Raw genomic sequence first — 22256 nt, forward strand, 5'->3', positions numbered from 1 at the left:
AGAAGCCGCCGCATCGCACGGGATTCCTTTCAGCAACAGTAATTCCTTAAGACTTAAAACTAATGCATTAATCACCTTAATGGTAATCCATTAATGTGAAGAACCTGAAGATAAAAAGGCAGAATCAGGGATGTGCTCTGTAGCAGTGGTGTTACAGTTCTAGGGTAATACTGAATTACAAAATTCGAATGACTAGAGGATTATCTGTGCCAGCAGAGCGTGTGAAGTGAATACCAGGAGAGCAGAAAATGATGGCATAGAATATTAATACTCCTACACAGGGATTGGTTTATGTTGATGGTGTGATTCAGAAAGGTGACTCGACATGGTTGCTTCTTGAAATCAGGCCCAAAGTATTTAAGGACCAAAATCATTAACGTTTTATTTAAAGAGCGATACACTTGTTTACGTCGTGGCAGAATGATCCCTGTATACTGATCTCAAAATCTTTATATCAGAGGGCAGTAATGCCACCACTTTGAACACTTCCAGTTAATTATCACTAGAACATTTTGATAATGACAGTGTATTTTGCAATATGAACAAAATGAGGGGAAAAAATAATAGAGTTTAGGAAAAAAAAAAAAAAAAAAAGGCCAAACAACCCTGGGAGCACTGACTTCAACAAGTTCAACAAATATTCAAGCCACATTTAATAACTTTATAAAACTAGTATCAAAGTAAAGAATATATAGTCAAAATACAGAAATCAAGTTGAATGAGAGAAAACAGCCTGATGAGATCAAACAGAAGTTAAACAGATTAATATAAACAAGTTAGCTGAAAGGTCGCTTTGCTTTGTGAAGCACAATTTCAGCAACTCCTTTCCTCACCAGATTAGAAGGGAAAAAAAAAAAAGATATGCATCACTTTAAAATCCTGCTGTATGTTTTACTGTGATTGTTTGTAAAAACGGCATCACCCCAATTTGCAACCCATGTTAATTTCTTATTTAATAAATGCAGTGGAATTTTATTTTTTTTTGTAAGAAAACGGAAGTTCAGAATGAAGCATCTGCATTCAGCTTGCCATTACACATACATTTATCATTCTATTGGCTAGGAATTCTTTTATTTGTGAACTGCAAATTATTAGGATTTGCTTACACTTCTAAATCTTTTGTTTGTCATAGATACTTCACTTCTAAAAGTGTCTGGAGTAGCACTCACTAATTACAGAATTATAAAAGGTAGAATAAGGCTTTGCCCACTCAGAAATTCGCATTTTTGGTAAAGGTAACAATATATCAGCATCACTAACATCTTAATAATAGGCATACATTTAATTTTATATCACCATCCTTCCAAAGAAAAAAAAGAAAGACAAAAAGATGTGTGCAACTGGTTTTAGCTTAGTATAAAATTTTCAAATCACAACTCATTCAGCTACAATAAACACTATGAATTACGTATAAACATAGATGGAAAACAATGTGCCAGGCTTTAAATGAAAAACAAAAGTAGTTTAGCAGATGATGATCCTGTAGTGCTATTGTGCTATCCTGCAAGCCCAGAGATAAAACAAAAAGAAGGGAAAAAAAAGGAGGGGAAAAAAAAAAAAAGAAAAAAAAGAGAAAAAGACAAAAACCCCAAACAAACCAGTTTTGATGCAGGTTTGGCATCAACTGCACATTATGGTCTTAGCCTTAGTATGCTCATTTTATGGTTGAGAAATTCAAAGTACCGGATTTTTCCACGTCAGGTAGCTGCTGCATACATTTCAGACAAGAGAACTACGATTTCTTTAATTTGAGATGGGATCAGTAATGTATTGTTAAAATGTCCAAAGTGTGCAACAATAAGGCAGATTTCTTATTACACCACCCCTTAAAATACCCATTGTTTGATGAACCAAACAAGGTGCTTTAAACCAGCAGAGTAATAGGAGACAAGCAAATGCCAGAATGAAGAAAAACTGCTAAAATGGGAACTGCCCTTTCTTTCACAAGGAGAAATAAAGAACTTTTGTATCTGGTATTTGAAAGGTTTTTAACAGCTGATATTCAATATCAGCTGATTCCTGAAGTGTTGGCAAGATACCAGGTTTCTGGTACTGGCCATGTCTAATGTTATTTAAATATTCACATCATGCAATAAGCAGTTTCACACTGCAATGTAATGGAAAATACTTCCTAAACTGAATTGGAACTGAGACCCAAAGCAGAACCAGTAAATAAATATCTCGCATATATGTCAAACTATATTCTCCAAACAAAACCTTACATCTTATCAAAGAAGTCAGAAAGTACTAACAAAAATTATATGCTTTCTACTATAATACTGTTAAATTTCCATGGCTGAGAATGTCCCATTAATTTTTTCTGCCTTTTTAAATTAGTTGACAAAGTAGAAATTCAAACACAGAAATAAAATGCATATATATGAGAGCACTGGCTCAGTGAGATATCAAATATACAGCATTCTAGTGTCAAAAGTACAGGCAGAAATGTCCAAGATTTCTTGGTGAAAAAGGGGCATTTGAGGAGTAAAAATTCTACTTAACAATCACTCACATTTTAACAGTGCATTAATTATAACAAAAGCTGGATGATAAGTGAGCAACAGAATCATAATGTTCAGTGTTCATAGCAGAACTTTATCCTCTGCTCATTTAAATGAGGTTGGAAACATATACTCATGTATGTGAAACTTTAAGTAGCTATGTTGGTTTTCTCAATTTTTCAGGATTCTTGCAAGAGGCAAACTTGTGAGATGGAATTGAGCTGGATGTCAGTACAAGGTGGTGCTCAGAGAAGTCTTCCTCTCGATGCTGTGCCTCTGGCTTATCAAAGGATGATTAGTCCTACAATCTTGTTAAATCTATTCTTTTGCCTCTAGGAAAAGGGTTTCTTGAGGATACAGTTTTACCTCCAGTAATGATTTATTTGGATCCAGCTGGGTCACCTGTAAATACATGAACACAAAGATATGTGTGAGTAGATTTTAGAATTATCTTCACAGTGCAGAGTTTCACTGGGAAGATTTTTGAGTCCCTCCACCAGTGATAACTGAAGTAGTGAGTATTATTTTCCAGGATGCAGATTAAGAAATATATATTGTGGTTTTTTATTGTTGTTACAAGTTTTATTTTGTAATAACAATGAACAGAATAATAATAATAAAAAAAAAACAGAATCCCTGACATTAATTCCAAGAAGGTCTGGCTCTCTACATAAACTAATGCACAAATCTATTTTTGTCAAAGTTAAGAACTTTTGGAAGGTTTATTAGAACATATGAGTTAAGATGAAAAAATAAAACTGCACTCCTATATAATCACCCCAAAATTTCAGTCAAATTGATGGTGCAAGCAGCACAGGCAACCCAACAGGATCTCTCCATTGAAAAGGGAAATTATTTCCTACTCCCTTTCTTGCTCCCAGTCACGTGGTGGAACACCCAGCTTTCACTCACTTCAATGCTTTCCAGACACCTCAGTCATCCTAGGCTGGGACAAAACTATTTAACTGTGTGGTTATTACACAATATATTTACTTCTATAGACAAATTAATGACAAGTGTCCCAGTGTCCTTCTGACATTCAAGTTTACAAGCCAGTGCTGTGACATCCTTCAAAATACTGCAAAGCCTCATGTAGAAGGATGAACCATTTTCTGAAATATTTAATTTCAATTTTTGAACTCATTTTCCCTGGTAACACAGCTTTCATTTCTTTTGGTTTGTGAGTACACCAGTTACCAGAAGTCTGCTCGTGAATAATAAATTATTGGTCTTATGCCATAGGTAGAAATGCAATTTATGCATTTTTTCCAAAGTTAAATTTGTTTCATCTATGATCACAGCATGCCACTGCTTTCTAAAAATGTTTTTTGAAAACATTAAGGGTCCAGCACATTAAATGATTTGAATTAATAAGAAATGTTCATGTAATTTTCTTAAAAGCCCAATTTACTAATCCTGTTACCTATTAACAAAAATAGTATTGCTTCTCATTCTCTCCCCCCAACTAAATCAGGCAAACTTGAAATATATTTGCATTTCTACTGTCTTATTGAATAATGAAGGAAAAAATATTATTTAAACAAACATTCAAGACTTACCACTTCCTCAGACCATCAAAATCAGTGTAATTTCATATAACTGCAGCAGATTTTTTTTTTAAATTACATAATTAAAAACCCAAACCAAACCCAAAAGCCAAACAGATGCATTATTTTTATTCCCAAAGCAGGAATGTATTTTCTTAAACTTCATGTACCGTGGTGAGCTACTGCTAAATGTCTGAAGAGAAAAATAATTTACAAAAATCAGACTCAATTCTAGATTCCTATTATCTACAGTCCAATTATGCATTCCTGCACAGATGCTGCTTGAATTATTGAAAGGTTATTATCTACAAAAGCAAACCTGTTATGTAAAAAACAGCCAAAGTAGTGCGTTTAAGTTTGTGATTACAGAAGTATGCTAATTAAGTATCTTGTAGCATTTTTTAATGTTTTGCTATTCTGCTACAGTCTGTTACTGAACAGGGAGTGAGGTAAAGAGGGGTCTGTGCAATTCACAGTTTCTCAGGCACTGGGCACCTGAGAGAGGCAATTTTCCTTCTTTTCAGTACAAGCCCATATTAATTTAGACATCTCTGTTTTCAAATCCTGCAACCATTTTGTTGGGATTTTTAATTTGCTTTTTTTTTTTTTTTTCCTTCAAGAAAAGGCAGGAAAGTCATAACACATCTCTTTTACACTTGGAAAAAAAAATCTCAAAAGTATGCCTAGGCACCAAACACAACCTTCCAGGCTGTAGCCATATGGAAATGTGCTATTCACTTGAGTGTAATTCAAGATACATCTCCTAGCCTAAGGTTTGCAAACTTCAAGTGCCTCAAATAACAACAACACATGATGTTCCTTCCTCAGTGAGAAAGGTCCTAGGAGCCTTCTGGAGTACCTGCAGCACAAGGACTGTGCAGCTTTTCACCATAATTTCAATGTGCTGCTTAATTCACTGAGGGACAGCAGAGTTTGCAAATGTTTACACCATTACCCAATTAACTAACAATATGGCTCCTACATCTGTCAACAAACAAAGCTGTTGTTGCTTTGTTTTAGCTCCTTGGCATTTTCTGTTCATATGGGTCGCCATTGTACTTAATTATCACACCACAACCCTTCTGCAGCTTCTACTTTGTTATTTGTGGCTTGTAAATATGTTGTTTACTACGAAGAATAGAAGCCTTATTAGTGAACACACCTCCCAACAAAAGAAATGGTTTCTCTTGTAAATATATGAAGTCTAAGACCTAAGATGCATTCTAACTTACAATATTTTAAAGGAGAGTTAGAAACCAAGGAATGATCTATAAAAGAGATCAAAGGAAAGAGCTGTAGCCTGCAAAGGTGTGTTCAGTGTAATGTTTGTACTGAACCTCATTCACTTGTATTTATGTGCATTATTTCATAATGAGAAGTACAGAATGTCTTTAGATGTGTATCTGCATGGCTTGTTTAATTCCTTTAAATTCTGGAGCCCACTTCAGAGCTGACACCCTTTGACTCTGAGCATGATGCTCTCTTCAAAAAGTCCTGCACATAAGTTCACACTGTCCCAAAGCCCTACACCTTTATTAGTTTTATTCTGTGTATTAGTTTTATTCTATGTATTCTAGATTTATTCTATGTTGTTAGCAATTACACAGAAAATCACTATAGTACACTTGTATACAGGATCTGATTTCATCCCTTCCACCTCTGTGGCGGAATGAACTTTTTCTTGATTAAGGTTGCAAAATTCACCATCAGCATTAGTTAAAAGCCTTCACAAATGCTAAAGAAACATTTTTATCTGTATCTTCAAGTCCTACAGTAAGTGACTTTCTCCAGTTGTAAGCACACGCTCTAGGAGCCACCTCATGCTTCACTCTGTGAAACCAGCTGAATGTATTTATCAAATCTTCTGTGGGTTTGCTAGTGCCTAATACTTTATATTGTAATGGAACATGAACTAAAACCCCTTGAAAAGAGGTTTTATGCTTGTAAAGCGTTCCAAGCTTATCCTGTGAGGAGGGTGGCAGAGGAGGGACTCAGTGTCCAGGAGCTGAGAGTGTAACACAAGTGACAGCAGAATTACTGACATTCAAGTTCACAGAACCCTGTACAACACCACACAGGTGCACTCAGGGCTTTCCCAAAGCCCTGAACACAGAGAGTGCCCCAGGAGATTTTACCTTCAGGCAAATGACTTTCTGTGCAAACCTTAACACTGCCCTCCCTTCAGCAACATCACCAGAGGTGCTACAGGACTTTATTTCTGCCAGTGTTAGATCTCACCACTGAGCTGCTTTCACTGAAATAGGTTTAAAGCTGATAAACCAATCTTTTATTCTAACTATGGATTCAGTTTTATGGGACCTTAGGTTTTGGTGCACTGCAGCTATGGCTTCGTTTTTTTAAAGAGCTTTCTTACACAACCAATGTCAGTTTGGTGCCATGAGGTTATCATTTAAATAAGTATTTATTTAAGTTAATTCTGTGGTGATTATTCCAACTAAGCACTAGCTAGCTGAAGTACTTCTGTGGCACTTAGAAGTTCAATTTATTTATGGCTCTGCAAGGCACAAGGCAGTGATGTTAACTCTTATAGTCCTGTAAGAATGTGGTAGCTGCTTACACTTCATTCTGAATAAATTACTTGGGTTTTTAGATAACCCAAAAATGAAAACTCATGCTAGTTTAAACAACATTTTAACACATTTTTATAGTAAAGTCTTTTTCCTTCTAGAATAACATTTGGGTTATTTCTGCCCTCACCTTTGCTGACCTATCTGTTCTATTACACACATCCTGAGCAGCTGTACTTTTACCACTTATAAGGTGTGGTTCCTTACCCTCCCTAACTCTGCGGAGAAAAGATAAATACAAAAAAAAATGGCTTAATGCCCAGGAAGGTAATTTAAAAATAAAGAATCAAATACACAATTATTATGACACTTACACAAGCTGTAAATATCACACCCTTCACCTTTCTCTCCACCCTAGGACAAGGATCTGATTCCCAAGTAGCACAGCCTCTATACCACTTACACACGCATGAATACATTTAATGAATCTAACGGACAAAGGGTTCTTTTACTCTCTTTCCTAATCCTCCTAAAGTATAAATGCAATAGAAATTACTTAAAGGCACACCTGGTAAAGTACCAGATCTGTTTAAAAAACTATATTTTCAGAGTGACACACAAACAAATACAGTGAATCCTTTCTACCTATTGAAATATCTCTGGGTTACACAGATAATACACTCTACTTGAGCAACAAACAAAAGTAGAGTTACTTTATAGAAATATATGCAATTAGATTTGGCTTAGTTGAATAAACTTGGAGATAATTTACATCTGAATTGAAGAAAGCCGTCACAAACAAGGAAAAATATGTCATAGTAAAAGACTTGTAGCCTCGATCCAAATACAAAGCTTTAATCCAATACATCACACCGACTGTCTTATTTCTCTGAAGAGGTTTTCTCAAAACATATTTTAGATTAAGCATATTTAAAAATACATTTACTAAGCAAAGCAGCAGCTGTTGATAAAAGAGACAACTGTGATGCTGTACCCTCTACTTTGAGCATGCTTCCCCTTTTTCCCTTGGAAAGCCGTGCAGTGCTCCGAGACGAAGCCGACCTTGACATAGAGTCTAAGTTTTCATTGCCTTATTATAATTTATACTAAAAAAAAAAAGCTGCATAGATTTTAATCAGTGAAGGCTGACTAGCCTCTCTTGCACTACTTGACTTACTTGACAGTAAATTAAGACAGCAACTGTGTTCTCCCCTGTTTCCTAAAACATGTAATGACAGGGTGGTGCAAATAACAAGGATAAGTCCAAACTCAGTGGTGCTACATTTGTATAGTGAACTATCTGGTGCTTTTTAAAAGTTCTAAATAAAAATCTGATTTTTCAGCTGGAATAAATGCCTCATATTTTTTAAAAAAAGCTTAAAACCCCCCAAAAATGAATATTTTTTTTTGGTCAAAACTAAATAAAGCCCCAATGTTAATGATGCTTTTAAAAATACCCAAATCCTATAGCTTTTTAACAGTGAGTAATGAAAGAAATACATAAACTGTAGTTTATCTACTTTCCAACAAAAGGCCTTAGGAAGGCCTGTACACACCTGAGGCAGTTCTGTGACTCTTCTTAACCAAGGACCAGAAATTTGGTTAATGATCAGTACTTTCCCAAAATACATCCAAAATACATCCAATTACTAACATCACTGAACATTTGTTTTATATTTCTTTCCAAGAACTAATCTCACTTTAAAAAAATCACTACAAAAAGGCTGCATTTCCCTTTAGCCTTTCAAACAGCTCATTTGCAATGACAACCAATCCACTCTTTCATTTTGGCAGAAGCGCAAACACAAAAGTATTTCAATTAAGAAAAGCCTCTCTGAATAATGTGACTTTTATTGTTGTGGTGCTAATGGTGCTGAAGTATTGCACAAATTTCCTTGAGAGCAAGAAGATGGAGTTGGAGTCAGTCAGAGGAGTCACATGCAGGTCCTGACCTGGACATCAATGGTCCCACAGTGGCAACAACTCCAGGGCTGCAGGACTTCAGGCTCTGGGGAAGAGCGAGGTGGTGTAAAGCTCTCCTCTGCTTTCCTCCCTTCCTCCTTTCTGGTTTGAAATCTTTGATTTATTTAGGAATTCTTTCTGCAGTTTCTCAGAAAAGGAGAAACTGACAGAAAACCCTGGACCTTGTCTTCTCCTGACTAAGGACCTGCAGGAAGAGGAGCTCCACCACCTTCTCCCTCATGCTATTTACCTTCATTTTTCTTGTTGAGCAGAGGAAGTTTAAGTACTGGCATTTACAGATGAGAGCATTTGTTAAGCATCCTTTCTGCTGTGCCAGGGAGCAAAACAGTGCCTTACTTGTGGGCACTGCTGCCTGTGTGCTTATAGTGAACTAACAATTATCCATGTATTTAATTATTTTTAAATGTGCTAGCTACACAGGAGAAAGATGACATCCCCAGGAATACTACAGCTTTCACCCTGAAGATCGATGAAGAGCTGAAAGGCAGCAAACAGCCATATCCTCTGGAAGTCTGAAAACATATAAATACATTTAGTGCTCAAAATGAACTGTAAGAACTTTGCTTTGCATACATCCCAGAGGGGAATGGATGGGAACACAGTCGCTCACAGAAGAATGAGCCAGGACTGGATTCATGTGCACTTAATTATAATTGCATGAAAAAACAATCCAAAAGGATTTTTATCACCAGTTCAAAGGATTAAGATGTTCAGATATCACAATGATATCTACAGTATAACATTGTGATTGGTAGATAGGTAAATGGAATAAAGAGAGTGCCTAGGACTGCTTTGGTGATTTAGTCTGATGCATTACTTATGCAATTACCAAAACAGCAGGAGATCATTAAATTTTCTGGTAACCAGACACAGCAGTCTTAGTATCATACTAGTACAAAGGCTCTCTATTGGTATTTTATCATTTCATTTTCTTCCTACATGGGTCAAAAAAAGCCCACAAAATGGATATTGAACATGAAATCTGGAGAAAAAGTAGAAAATATCTTAGCCCCAGTTTATGCTGGATAAGGTTATATGCAAGAGCAAAGCTACAGCTTAACCAAGGCATCTTCCCGTGAACAATAACGCAGGAATTTCCCCTGAAATAAATGTTTTGTAAAATGGGGCAGTGCTGAATAAAAGAGCACTTTGGGTGCAAGGGATGTGCACTGAAGGGCTGTTGGGTGGAATATATTAATCCCATGGTTGGCATTAGTCACTGGGCTAACTAATGAGGATGATTCATGGAGAGCTCGCGCTCCGCATTGAGCATTCAGCGCTGGGTGAATGCTTGCTTACTCTAGTGAGCCCCGAGTAAAAGAGCTCATCTGAAATGCACACCTATTTCCTGAAACTGGTTAAACATTCCCTGTATTCAAACAGAGTTGCTGTGAGAGATCAGAAACTATATTGATCTACAGAATGCAATTCTACTTCTTTTCTTACATCTGTGAGATGAGATCTCCTTTCAGTGACTTGATACATGAAGGGCTTTAATTCTTCACTTTTGATAAGTTACTTACATAAATACACTGGGTCTGAAAAAAACATATCAAGTCTGTCTTTCTTGGAAAAAAACATTGTGAAAAATCCTTCTGTAATATTTATAGGATTTTTTACTACCTATATGGAAATTATATTTCCACAAAAGTAAACATCATGTTTCAAGAAGCAAAATATACTCCATGTTCTCTCAGGTGCTGTCACTGACTTCACCAAAGCAAGAATGTTGCCTACTCCCTTTTTTAGGTGCTGGCCAAAAGACTGTGATCCTGTTCTTTGTGAGCAACAAACTGGTTAAAAGCAGGAAAATCTGGGAGCTACAAATGCTTCGGTGTCCTTTCCTCTTGCACTCGAGGTTAATCTTTCCAATCCCTCCACTGTTACAAGTGGTCAGGAAGAAGGGTCAGAAACCAGGCTTTAAAAGAGGCATGGGAATATGCCAGTCTGGAATGGCCAATTTGCTTAGGCAACTTCTCAGTGTCTTAACTAAACCAAACCTAACTGCTTGAATAAATAAAATACCAACAGATCTTGACAGGAGAGGAAAGACAAGGGCAGGTAGTATTGACTTAAGGAAAGCTGTAAATGATAGGAGGAGGGATATCTCCTCTTTGTAGGTGGCTGTGGCCTTATGTAAACTAGATCAGAGTAAGCACATGACACCACTGACCAGAAAAAATTAAATTATGTGAATTAAGAGAGATGACTACTACTTTGTGTACTGGGAAAGATAAATATCAGTAACTGAAATGACTGGAAAAATAACAGGTATCACATGTAATTCTAAAAATTTTTGGAACTTATCAGAAAAAATATTTCATTCATTTGAAATCCTCCTCTGCTATAAAATTATTCAGAGATATTCAAGGTACTTTCCTGATTTACATGAAATTACTAAAACCACTATAGGGTATAGCTGTGACACTGCATAAATCCTTTATCCCAATAACATCTTTCTTCCATTTTCCTATCAAGATCATGATTAGGGGGAAAAATGTTAAAAGTCAGAGATGGTCCTGGACATGTCAGTCTTTCATGAACTCATATTTAGAGTTTAAACACAACCTAATGAGTTTAAAAGTAAGTTGTCTGAAGGCAGTAGTTTGCAGGGGTGAAATTCAGAATTATCCTTACAAAGAACAGCTGCCAGAACTCATATACAAAACTGTCAAACTATCTGGCATAACAATGTAAGGACCATGCTCCAACATCACCTATCTGAGAACATCAGAGGGTAATTCCCTGCTCAGAGGGCTCCATACCAAGTGCTGCAGCTAAACTTACTATCCTGTGGCATTATTTTCACCACTGTGAGCATCAAAGAGGATTAATTCTGCCAAAGCACAGGAATGAACAATCACATTTCGGTTTGGAGAAATATCTTACTCTATATTCCCATATACTCCTAAAACTATGAATTTCCTGGCCTTAAATTTACTGAAATCCTGATCATTTTTGATCTAAATTGACATGCAATTTGAGTTAAATTTATTTTCTGCCCTTTCAAGGGAGATTTTTTGTTTCTGTTTATTTAAACTGCTGCTGAAATTGGTTAATTAAAAGGATTTAAAAAATCTTAATACTCTAAACAGAGCAAACTGGTTCTGAATTATTAAGCAACATTTTAGATGCATTTAAATAACCTTAAGTGACTTAACTGCCACCTGATCCTAAGCTGTGGCTCAGAAAAATAAAATGTGAAATACTGTAGAAGTCTTGGCTTACCAAGGCTTCCAGATACAGTAAATAAAGAGCTTAAGTCTCTAATACCATGTCTGCAGAAGGCATACTCTCAAATTCATAACTAATGCTCCACCTCAAGAAGAAATCAGCAGCAGAAATTATAGCTTACAATTTTGATTTTTCATGAGAAATTAATAAATTCATTCTTTCAAATGCAGCTTTTAGAAGGAGGAACATGCCTGGCCCTCCCTTTCTGAGAGACACCATAAAACAATCACAAACATTAACCCTGGTAGGGTGGCTGAAGCCCACTTTGGGTAAATTTCTGCACATTCCTCTTATAGTTTCAGCTAGACCTGGTCCACTTCAACTTCTTGCTTAAGTGGGGTAAAATGCCCACCCTGTAAGATGTTAATGGTTTTAGGAAGGCTTGTACATGTCACCAGCACTGAAGTAAGTGAGGAACTGGTTATCTGGAGGTCTCCAAAGCACTGGGAGAAAGAGGATTTGCAGCTGGGAGGTCAAGAGGACAACTAAAGTCAGGGAAGGGTTTGGAGGAAAGCTTTTAAGAGGAAAGGGACTTAAATACTGAACTAGGAATAGACTGAGCACATGAATATACACAGAGTAAGCTCTTTTTGTTATAGTAAAATGTGATTTCTGGAAGAAAGGGAACTAGAACTCTGAAATCAGAACACCATTTAACAGCACACACATTTGCTCCCATGGAGCCTTTGCAGGTGTATTTAAGAATAATGCCAAGAAATACAATACAGCTTTTCTGTCCCAAAGATGTGCTTGCCAACGTTTCCAGAGTCTGAGGCACGAGCTCCCCACTGCCCCAAGCCCACATTTGTGACTCACATTGGTGGTACAAGATGTGGTGCTGAGGTACTGAGAGAGGAGCTGCTTAATATCTAATTTCAGCACGGGGAGAAAGAACAACACAGCGAGTGACAAAGACCCAATAACAAGTCACTGCATGTGCTTAACTGCTTTGGAATGTCACTGCTGCTTTAAAATCTACAAGTAGTGTCTGGAAAAGGTTAATCTGTGTATTTACTCGTGTGTAGAAGTTTGTATTTACAGGAGGGTTATGATACCAACTTTAAGTTAGCTAAGGATATCTGTGTAAGCAACTGGAACACAGGACTAAGAACTAATGAATTTTTATTTATGAAAGATGTAAAAATGCTTCAGCAACACTGTATCAGGACTGATGGCTTTGAACAGCAGGTAAAAATGCTCTAACAAGTTTATCACATGAAAACGTTGACCTGGATGGAGATAATCCCCTTGTTTTGATAAGACAGAAACACTTTTGGGAGTGTGTGTGTTATTGTAAAGCAGATTAGGACAGAAAAAAACCCACAACCTAACTTTAGAAGACATGTTTTCATCTTACTGCAGCAAAACTCCAGCAAAGCAATTCTGATACTTTCAAATATATTCTTTTCAAAAATGTTATGTATAGTTGAAATACAGACATTTTAAATGCTCTTGTTTTCTGGAGCACAAGCATCCCAAGTGCTCTGTCCTTGGAGCACAGATTCCTATTCATATTTGTAACATACCATACAGCAGAAGAATCTTGATAACTCAGTGTATTTTTAAGAGACTACAGACCACAAAACCCAAGGTAATGAACATATATTTTGACTGTACTTCCAAGCCATTCAACAATGCCTTATTTTTTTTATTTATTTTTTTTAATCTGTCTGTGGAATTGCATGCTTCCAACTTCCCAAACCTGGGGAACGTGACAGATGTCATTTACAGTTCTCAGTGGTTAGCAAACCCCTGGGGAATATTTTTTGTCTGTCTTAGCTCTGGTGGTCACAATGGCAACGGGATTCATACATGGCTGAGTCAATCAGCATGAATCATTTATGTGACTCCTCATACATGGCATTATTAGGTTGGAATCATGGAAAAAAGATGACAGGGTCTTTGCTTCCCACACAACAGACCAACAGCTCTAGACACTGCCATTAAATTCTCCTTTCTTTGCCTCCTTTTTCTGCCTGCCAGTTTCATGGATATACTGATAATACCAGACTGTTCTAATTTAGTGGTATTTTTCTTTTCTACTCCTTTTAAAACTTGTTCTTATGTGATTCACCTGATAAATTTTTGAGATTTTTACAGACTACTAACATTCATAATGATGATGATGTGAATAAGTACAGAAACAGCCAGTGTAAAGTGAAAAACAAATTTTAAAAGTTAAGAGTAATATACTTGTAGGGTTTTTATATTAAATATGTATTACATCAGAAATAAGTTACAGGTGGGGAGGCATGACTTGCAAAATATTTAAAATGCATAAACCCATTGTTTAGATTGTAAAACACTGTTTTTCTTCTGTCAAGTACACTGAACCATCAGTAATCCTGGGAACACAGGTGACTTCTAGTCTTTGATTCCACTGGAAATGATACTGCATGCTTAAGGAGAAAAGTCAATTAGTGATTAATGTGATTCCTTAAATGCTGCTTTTCAGTCTGACTGATTAGGATTCCCAACACAGGACAAGGTGGAAGAAGAGCTGCAAGCACTGCAATCCTGTTCACAGTTTGCCAAAAATGGGTCAGCAAGCACATTCACTCACAAGGTTGTATGCTTGCTAAGGATGAGCTGCTTCTCCTTTGGAGTACTTACAAATAAGATGATAAAGCAAGATGTTATCTGTTACAAACTACTGTAAACATGTCAATCAGAGCCTCATTCCTAGTGAACTTCCTCCAGGGGCAGTGATGAGAAACTAAATGGTAAAGCAACCCAAATTACTGAACTCCTTTGGTGAAAAATGGCCCAACCAGTCACCTGGAGATGCCTCCAGCAAACAAGACCCCAGCTGGTCCAGAGCTGCCCCACTCCTCTGCAATGCTCAGGGAGTATGGCCAAAGAGCTGCTGAACTTCACCCATCACTGCTTGGTTCTGTCCTGACATCTCTGCAATGCCCATTCCCTTCACCTTTTTTCAACCCCTGCACAGTTGGACCCACTGACTTTCACCTTTGCTGTAGCAATGACTAAATAAGTAATGAAAGCTAATTTGTGCAGAAAACACGGAGGTGGAATTTCAAAGAAATTCAGGAGCCAGCACAAAAATTATCTGTTGATTGATCAACAGAATTTAATTGGCTATTGTAAGCAGTGAGCAGTATTGATTCTGAAAATCAGCCACAGCAAGTTCATCATACAATTTCAAGGTAGGAGAGGTAATTATCTACTGGTATTATGTAACAGATGGATCAAATATTTATTAGGATGTACTTAATAGTTCATGGCTGAGTACTACCTGATGCTGAGCCTTGTTCATAACATAAATTTGCATCCAAATGGCAAAACCAGAAAGATCAGAAGTACCAGCCCATAATGGACCTAAACCATGAACTACCAGCAGTGTTGATGGAGCTTCCCTTGAAACAAGGATGTGAGCAAAGCTGGCTCAGCATATTCAAGTTTTCACTGAAAATGGTCCACAACTTTTTCTGAAATGTAGAATTTTTCACAATGTCACTGGAGGCAAGTTTCACAGCTCTGTATGTAACAGCACTGGTCAGCCAGCAGCTGGCTTAGAGCTTGGCAGCACCTGAGCATACTCAGGCACACCTTTCACCTTCTATGCCATAACACCCCAGCCCATCTAACCCACAGGAGCAAGAAGCAGAGGTATTTATTGCTGAAAAGTATATTTACTCACATCTCTCCTCGGAAAGGTGCCCAGCAGCTTGTACTCCTCCCAAGGATATCCCTTGGAAGCTACAAAATCAAAGACAACCTGCAGCTTGCTGCTGGCCAGGAAACGCCGCTCAAAGAATTCTCCGCTGGGCATTCGGATGCGGAGTTTGCTGACGGACTCAGTGCTCTCCTCCTTCGGCTCAGGGGGCAAAGACTGCTCCAGAGAGAGCCTGATAGCCTGGGGAAAGCAAAAACAACCATTTCAGGTTGCAATGCCAGCAACAGAAGAAAAGGGAAGAAAGCTTTTCTTTTTATTTCTTCTAGAACTTCAAGATGTGTCGCAGTGCTCCGGAGCCTTTATATCTCAATGACAAAATAATTTTTATTCACTCCTTAATAACAGCCCACCAGACAACTAATTAAAATAAATCCTTCTTTATAACACATATTATTAGGTCTACAGTTAATGCACGATGGGATACGTAATTTAATCATTTGGCAGAAAGCCTTGGAAAAAAATTGAATGAGAGAATAATTGTCAAGTGGCCAATTGCTTCCTTAAAGAGTATAAATTAAAAGGCAGTAAAAGTATTTCTTTAAAAGCACTTGTCAAATTGTCTTCCTCTTGCAATGGTAATTGACCATTTGCAGCAGACTGGACCATTAATGGCAGTTCAGAGTGAAAAGAAATATATGCAAGAAATTTACTATAAATAAACTGAAACACTGTTAAAAGATGCAATTAAAAATGCCACGAATGTCCATTAGATACACAGAGTACATATAAAAGTAGGAATAATTAAAGCAGAAAACTCAGAGAACAGAAACAGGAGTTTGAAGATTTAAAGTTAGTAGAAGTAGTAGTAGTAGTATTTGCAAGAAGATGGTTCCAAATACAGATGAACACATTTTCTGCAACAATTTGCATGAAATCAGCCCTCAGATTGCAATGCCACTACATGACAGTCATATGTGCATGACTGTGTTCCTGCTAATATTGCTGATGTCAAGATTTTAAGGGCAGGACCCAGGTCTGTGTTCTCTGTCCTCTGTCTCTGGGAGCTGCTACAGCACCAATCCTTTGATTAGATTTTTTTTTTAATATAAAATTAATGGCTAACATTAGACTGATGAATGAGGTGGGCTTGATTTTCAAGGGTATTTTTGGTACTCACAGGCAGCATCAGCATCTGTCAAAAATTTGCTCATACTCAGAAGCAGCTCTGTTACAATATCACCTCACTTAAGGTAGCACTTAAAAAGAAGGTAAATGAATGGAAGAAGCAGCACAAACACACTACCTGCCCCAAACTGTGCCTAAAAGGCATTTTTCAAACTGAAGAGACAGTCAGGCAGGGATTTACCCATTTTCAAGGAACTTTCAGTATACACAGTTGCTATTTGTGCCTTTGAAAACCCCCACCAAGGTCATTTAGTAACAGAAACTGATGGAGGGTGATTATATTGCAGGGAAAGGACTGGGAAGAAGCAAGATTACAAAGGCTTTTAAATAGTCTACTTCTTACACACACACCTCTGAGCAAATTATATCTCAGTATAAATATTTATACATAGAACTTGAGTTCATTTTTGCTCATCTACTATGAGATTATATTTTAAATAGATTCTATTTTAATTTTCTCCCTCTCCATTCTCAACCACCTGCTTACTGTCTTGCTGTTTTGACATTTCCCCACACAGTATAACAACAGATGCTACATTATTTACTGAACCCAATCAATTATATTATAGAAAAATAAACAACAGTAGCTCATTAGAGCTCCTTCCTTTGTGCAAAGAGTGCGTTGCTCGCCAAAGTAACCACTCTCCTGTGCTTCAACATAAAATGGCAATTTACAATGGATATTCTGTACCAGCAAACCAAGTCAGAAAACAATGACATGATGAATCACATTAAAAACTCTTGGACCCGAACAAGCAATTTCAGTTTGTTGATAAAAAGATGTTCAGTATGTGAAGAGCTCAACAGTCAGATTTTAAAATACAAACTGAACATAAAGCCACTTCTGTAAGTAAACACTGTTGCAAAACAATTCAGTCCAAGTAATCTGTATACTTGAAAATGGGGAGTGTTAGTAAACATTATTGTTAAAATCCCTTTTGTTCTACTAAGCAAACAGATCCTATTATTTTCATTACTGCACTCTGCATTAAAACAGGGAAGCCCAGGTATATTTTGATAACATGGGCCAGTCTTGCAGCCTTTGCATAAGGAAACCATTTCCAAAAGGCCAAGGTATCAGACAAGGTTCAGGAGCAGATATAATGAGGCAGAAATAATTACTGTTTCTATGCATGCAAAATAACTTAGAAAAGAAAAATGTATTTCCTGCTTTAGCCTGAGTGTCAGCTGATTGTGGGGCTGGTCCTGCTACAGTGGATTCATGTTCAGCTGCTATTAACCTCACAGAATTGCCATCTCAAAGCTTGTCTAGATCCTGAAAAAGGCTGCAGGAGCCATCTCTGAGAGGCACTGGGACCCTCAGACTTTACAAAATTGAGAGAATATACAAAATAGCAGTTTGAGGAACAGTACTCTTCACAGTGCAGAGGTTCTGTTTTCTTACAGAGGCCTAGACACATAAAGTGCTTGTTAAAACACAATTTTCATTCTATGGAAGATCCTGTAGAAGACTGTTCAGAAATTTTTTAAAGTACTGTAAATCCAAATGTCAAGATTCTGGATTTTATTTTCTTAATTTTTTAATAAGTGGATTGTCTCCCAAATTACATCAGATCAGAATTGCAGGCAGGCTTTGTGTTACTTCCTGGAAAAAATGAAATGACTCCGTGTTTTTAAAAGGAGTGGCTGCATAAAACAGGTTGGAGCCACCCAAAGATTCCAGCATTTATTGAGCTCATTTCACAGATCTCCTGTGAACAGGTCCATCTAATATCTTGGCTATATTTGAGACCCTGATGATAAAACAGAAAATCTATTAAACAGTGGATGAAAATGATTTAGCTGCATTTTGTTTCACAGATACATAGTAAGAAATCAATAATAGTAAGGAAACTTGATCACATAAAATGTGTGCTTTGAATTGAAGTTGCAGTGTGTGTTGAGTGACAGTTTCAGTGCTCATAAGCTTCATGAATTCAAAGTTATCAGAAAAGGTAAAACATCCCACCTCACGTTCTTCCTCCTGTTCTTTTCGGATTTGTTCCAAGCGAAACTGCTCTGCCATTTCTCTCTCTTGTGCTTCCCTCTAACAAACACAAAGGGCAAGCCCACATAAATATGTCATAAATACAAAGGCAAAAAATTTCTCAACATTTCCATAAAAATTAATATAAGAGATAGGATATTATTCAATGAAGCCTGGAGGGGCTTAGCTAAAAGATGTAGTCAAATTTAGTCCTAGTGACTTTATCTGGTGCCACTTTACAACACTGAGGATTTTAGGGTCTCATGTTCAGAGGACAACTGAAGGCAGGCCAGTCCTCTGCACCACAGAGCATTCCCAAACTCCAAAGGGTTCCCATCCCATGGGGTCTCTCCCCCAGCACACACCTTGGCTCTGTCAGCCTCCAGCGAGATGCGGTACGCTTCGTCCTGCTCTCTTTTCACATTTTCTCTGGCTTCACGTTCATCCTAAAGGGGGAAAAAAAAAAAATTAAAAAAAAAATCAAACAGTAGACCAGTATGATAAATATCTTTATGTTTACCAGCACTCTTTAATCCCAATTCAACATCACCCAACTACCACTAGGAGAAACACGTCCAGAGACGTCCAAAGGGTGACTGTGGCTTTACAAATTCTGACTACCTGAAGCTTTGATTCAGCTGCCAGGTAAGGGAATGGTGTGTCCAAATCCTGGTTTGAGGGTCAGATGAGGCACCCAGGCTCTGCACTGAGGGCCATGACAGGCACAGAGACCTGGGGAGGAGCAGCCTCCAGGGGAGGGGTCACTGCAGGGGGGTACAGGCTGGAGCTGGGGGGATTTCCCTCCTGCACCCAACAGCTTGGATGGCTTTGTAACAGGGAAGTGAGGTTTAGATGCTGAGGCTGGATTTTCATTGGCTCTCTGCTCAGACTGACAGTGGGTAATGGCTGGTCCTGACAGAGAAAACCCAATCCCAGGTCCTTCCTGGGTCACAAACCCCTCAGCAGGGTCCAGCCAGGGTCACGACTATCAAACATCATCCAGAAGCCTCAGTTCACAGTGCTGAATATTAGACAAAGATGGGAAAGCAGCAGGTCCTGCTCTGAAGTATCTCAAATGGACAGATGCAGGCAAGCAAGGAACAGGAGGTTACCATGCCAGCAAAAAGTATCTTATTAACAGTCACAGCACAAAAAAATAAAGGTTTACTAAAAACACACAAATGACCGAGGCATCATCCACACAGTGGAGGATCAAAGAGTGGATATCCCCAAAAGCTGGAGTAACTGCACTGGGGTGATGTCAAATAAAGCAAAGTGTACAATCAATAGTTTCATACTCTGCCTCTGAAGCAGAGATAGTGGCTGCTCCCCTGTGCTTACTCATCTTACATCTCTAATCCCCCCAGAGCCCTGCAGAGGCTGCACTGGTCCCTACAAAAATCAATGGGATTTAGCTGTGAGACTGCTGGTGGGCTCAGCAGGGTCTCCCCTGCAGCTAGCAGTAACACAGCATTTGCACTGGGGCAATCTGTCCCCTGTGTTTCCCAGAAATTAAAGTCTACTGCCTACTGCTTCTTGAAGAATTATGTCATCTTCCCATCCAGCTGCAACATTTATTCCACATAAAAGAATCATTTTGCTAAGTGATCAATTTTCTCCTCAAAATATCATTATTTGGCAAAAACTCAATTCTGAAAGGGAGGAGCTCATGCTAACTGTAATTATCACATGTTCCTCAAAAAACCTCAAACATCTCAGTGGCTAAATCTCTAAAGCAGAATGCAAACACAGGAGGAAAAGACAAACTGCAGGGAAAACTATACAGCTTCCACCTGGAAAGCAGCAAAATCTTTTCAGAGGAAATTCTTCTTCCTTACACTGACAGAACCCAAAGTTATTCTACAGTGATTGTGTCCTGAATTTCATTCCAAGATTTAGAAACCACCACTTTATTCAGCAGACCCAAAACACGAGTAGAAGTAATTGGTGTAAAATGCAAAAAAGGACAATAACCACCAAATAACCTTTCCCCTTCCTGCCCACTCTGGACAATGATAAGTTTGAGGTACTCTGCTCATGGAACCTGAACACGATAGCAAAAACAACCCTACATGAATATTCCATTTTTGAGATGAGGGGGCATTGAAATAATTAAATATAATAATAATAATAAATAAATAAATAAAATCTCCCATTTTTGTATTTTCCAAATATGAGGAAAGCTTGTTGAACACACAGAGGTTTTCCCAATTCTTCTTATAGGTGGAACATAACAGTAAAGAAAAAAAATTTATGCTATTTATACTGAGACTTTCCATAAACATACTGAAAATTTATCTCAGAATAGTGAGAACCCAAATAACCTTTCCAAATCAGCTCACTAAAGGAAGATGACTTCAGATTATCTGCCAGAGGACAATTAAAAAATATTTAGAATTACTTCAGAGAGAACCCGTTCAACTTTCATGTTTTTTGACTCCATGTATCACACCTAACTCCACACACTGAATTCCAAAGGTCACACAAGTCCAGTAATGCCCAAAAGAACTCTGAAAGATTAGATATAACTATTGCAACTACAGGCTCTTCTCCATCAAAGACTGCTAGCAATTAAGATAGAGTTACTGTGGTTTATCAAAAAATAAAATTAAAAAAAAATACTGATTCTATAGATTCTACAACTAAAACTGAAACATGAATTCCAGGCATCAAAAAAAGTTAAAATTCTTTCTTCCCTATTCATTGCAGTTATCATCATTCTAGAAGTGGATTATGAAAAAGATGTCAGGAATGTGAAGAATTACCACGCATGACTGCCTGGTCCTCATAGAAATATGTGAGCCAGATCTAAAAGTAAATGACCGTGCCACTGAGCCCTACACCTCATTGAAATAACTCTGTTCTTACTGAAACAGACCTTAAAAACAAGCCTGGAATCCAGAGCTCTTTGGGTAAGCAGCAGATGTAATCCCATGAAATGTCTCTTTGTACCTACTTCTGTGTTAATACTTCTGTTTGCTAATACTGCTCACACTTAACAGGAACCAACTCCTCCACAGATTTTACGGCTAAATTGTGGTATTGTTCGGCTCACAGTTACACCCTGGACAAATTTTAAACATTAGATGAAGCAGTTCTCCCTTTTGTAATGCAGTTTCTTATTTTAGTCATCTCTTCCTCTAGAGAAGAATGAGGATACCTCAAGTTCACCAGAAAGCAACAAAAGAAAACTCACAGTAGTGACAGGAGAAGCAGAAGGAAATATTTTGCAGAGGATCTTCAACTGCACTAACAAAGAGCATGTCAAGAATAGTCATGCCACTAATAGTTAATACCAAAAAATTCAGAAGTGTTATCCATCTATAAAATTTGAGGCAGCTGACAACTTTCCTGTTAGACCCTACATAAATTGCAGTCAGTATTGACTGAACATCACTAAATGTATCTCCACAGTGCTTTTGCAATGGAGGCAGAACTGGCACCTTCCTTATTCAAGAAATCAAAGTATAAACAGACATGGCTTATCCTGGGTCACCTAAAAAGCCTTCATCAGAAACAGGGGTTACACAGCATTTGTGAATTCCACAGCAGTGACTGAAGGCTGGTGTGAATGTAAACCACCCACATCCCAAGGGTTTGGGGCTTGAGACAAGGGGACCCTGCTCTCCTTTGCACCTAAGAAAGGGGAGAAGT

General features: G+C 37.8%; 1 protein-coding gene across 1 annotated transcript in view; it reads right to left on the minus strand.

The window, feature by feature from the left end:
- Positions 1-333: 333 nt before the first annotated feature.
- The window catches only part of FAF1 (Fas associated factor 1), a 153521-nt gene continuing 131598 nt past the window's right edge, over positions 334-22256 (minus strand). The window contains exons 16-19 of the mRNA XM_015636255.3: positions 18968-19048; positions 18585-18662; positions 15455-15670; positions 334-2903 (exon numbers count right to left, since the gene is read on the minus strand). Of these exons, the coding sequence (XP_015491741.1) occupies positions 2820-2903; positions 15455-15670; positions 18585-18662; positions 18968-19048 (459 nt within the window). The 3' untranslated portion in view covers positions 334-2819. The remainder of the gene's footprint in view (positions 2904-15454; positions 15671-18584; positions 18663-18967; positions 19049-22256) is intronic.

The sequence above is a fragment of the Parus major genome, chromosome 8 (genome assembly GCF_001522545.3).
Source record: "Parus major isolate Abel chromosome 8, Parus_major1.1, whole genome shotgun sequence".
Lineage (NCBI taxonomy): Eukaryota > Metazoa > Chordata > Aves > Passeriformes > Paridae > Parus > Parus major.